We start from the raw sequence: 1,712 nt of genomic DNA on the forward strand, positions 1-1,712 counted from the left end.
AAGCTTAGGAGGTTATATGCTAAAAAACACCAAGGATATAATTTTTTTAAATTTTTTTTTCCGATTATTCCTATGGGAGCTATATGATATAGTTGTCCGATCAGGCTGGTTCCGACTTATATACTACCTGCAAAATATATAAGACTTTTGGGAACGTTTCAGCCCGATAGCTTTAAAACTGAGAGACTAGTTTGCGTAGAAACGGACGGACAGACTGATCAAGAATATATATACTTTATGGGGGCGGAAACGTCTCCTTCACTGCTTTACAAACTTCTGACTGAAATCAATTTAGCCTCTGCAATTATACCCTTGCAGAGGGTAAATTGATTTCAGTCAGAATTTTGTAACGCAGTGAAGGAAGAACGCTATAGTCGAGTAGCTCGACTATCAGATAGATATGCAAGCAGGAAAGCGAGATTAAAAAGCGCCACCTACCGGCGGTAGACAGATTTACGCGTTTGGGCGTTAGAGTGGGCGTGGCACATTGCTGAAACAAACTTGCGCTGTGTAAGAACCTCAAGAATCTGCAGGCCAAATCTCAATAGCTCTTATAGTTTCCGAGATCTCAGCGTTCATCCGGACAGACAGACAGACAGACATGGCTAGATCGACTCGGCTAGTAATCCTGATCTGCCTGTTACATACTTTCCGACGAATCTAGTATACCCTTTTACTCTACGAGTAACGGTTTTTATACCCGTTAACTAAAACTAGTTAACTAAATAACTAAAAGTTAGCAAAATCAAACACATGCCATTCCCAATTTTTTAAACATAGGAGCCATTGATATTTGTTGCCAGACTCAAACCGAAAAAATCACACTCACTTATATTTTTTGACCGAGTTACATATATACATATACTGAAGCAAATAAGTAAAAAAGGCCTAAAACACAATGAGCGATGAACAATTACCGGTACATATAGATGGAATATAATTTTGGTACGACTTCTAACACTTCTAAATAGCATTTACAGCCTTGGGTGTTCGTGGAAAATCATGAAAACTCTTGGGATATGACTGTAGATCGACCAATGTCACCACCACCAGAAGAAATTGTCGAGGCTAGGGAAATGGTTGAAGTCTCGCCTATATTGCCCGAACCAGAAGCTACGATTCCCGTGACTCGCAGGAGCGCCAGGATTGCAAGTCGTGAAAAAACTCGTAAGGAGCTTCAAAATAGATCAAGCGAGCCGAAGGTAAATACTAAAAAAACCAAAAGAGGAAAGTTGCAAAAACCAAAAAAGGCTCGATCCGGTAAACACGTGATTACCTGTCGCAATTGCGGAAATTCTCTGATCTGTCCGGTTCGCACCAAATACTATACTTGCGCCGAGGTCGATGGCCAACTTTTTAAAGTCAAACAGATTAGTGCCAAAGTGGCACTGAATTATATTCTCAAGAAATAGGATTGATCTCGACAATTTTAACCTTCATTGATGTTACAAGAACAAAATTTTACATAAATCGATCTGTGCAAAAAAAAAGTTTAATGTTAAATAAATTGTTATTAGTTCAAAAAAAATTGCATAGATCAAAAATAATATTCTTTAACTAAAATATAACCCTAAAAAATTTCATGGCTAGCAAGATGTCTAAGATTTCCTGAAGAAAGTTTTTTCTCTTCTTTTAGGGAGAAAAAACACAAATGGCCTTGTTACCATTTACAGAACATATTTAAAACCAAAAGCCATTTTCATTGGCGGAAC

The 1,712-nt window shown here is 37.9% G+C and overlaps 1 protein-coding gene across 1 annotated transcript; it reads left to right on the forward strand.

The window, feature by feature from the left end:
• Positions 1–774: 774 nt before the first annotated feature.
• On the forward strand, positions 775–1,502 carry LOC118878232 (uncharacterized). The gene is made up of 2 exons (XM_036820080.3): positions 775–919; positions 972–1,502. The coding sequence occupies exons 1-2, from the start codon at positions 899–901 to the stop codon at positions 1,410–1,412; spliced, it is 462 nt and encodes a 153-aa protein (XP_036675975.2). The 5' UTR covers positions 775–898; the 3' UTR covers positions 1,413–1,502.
• The last annotated feature ends 210 nt before the right edge of the window (positions 1,503–1,712 follow it).

This window comes from Drosophila suzukii, chromosome X (assembly GCF_043229965.1).
Source record: "Drosophila suzukii chromosome X, CBGP_Dsuzu_IsoJpt1.0, whole genome shotgun sequence".
Classification (NCBI taxonomy): Eukaryota; Metazoa; Arthropoda; class Insecta; order Diptera; family Drosophilidae; genus Drosophila; species Drosophila suzukii.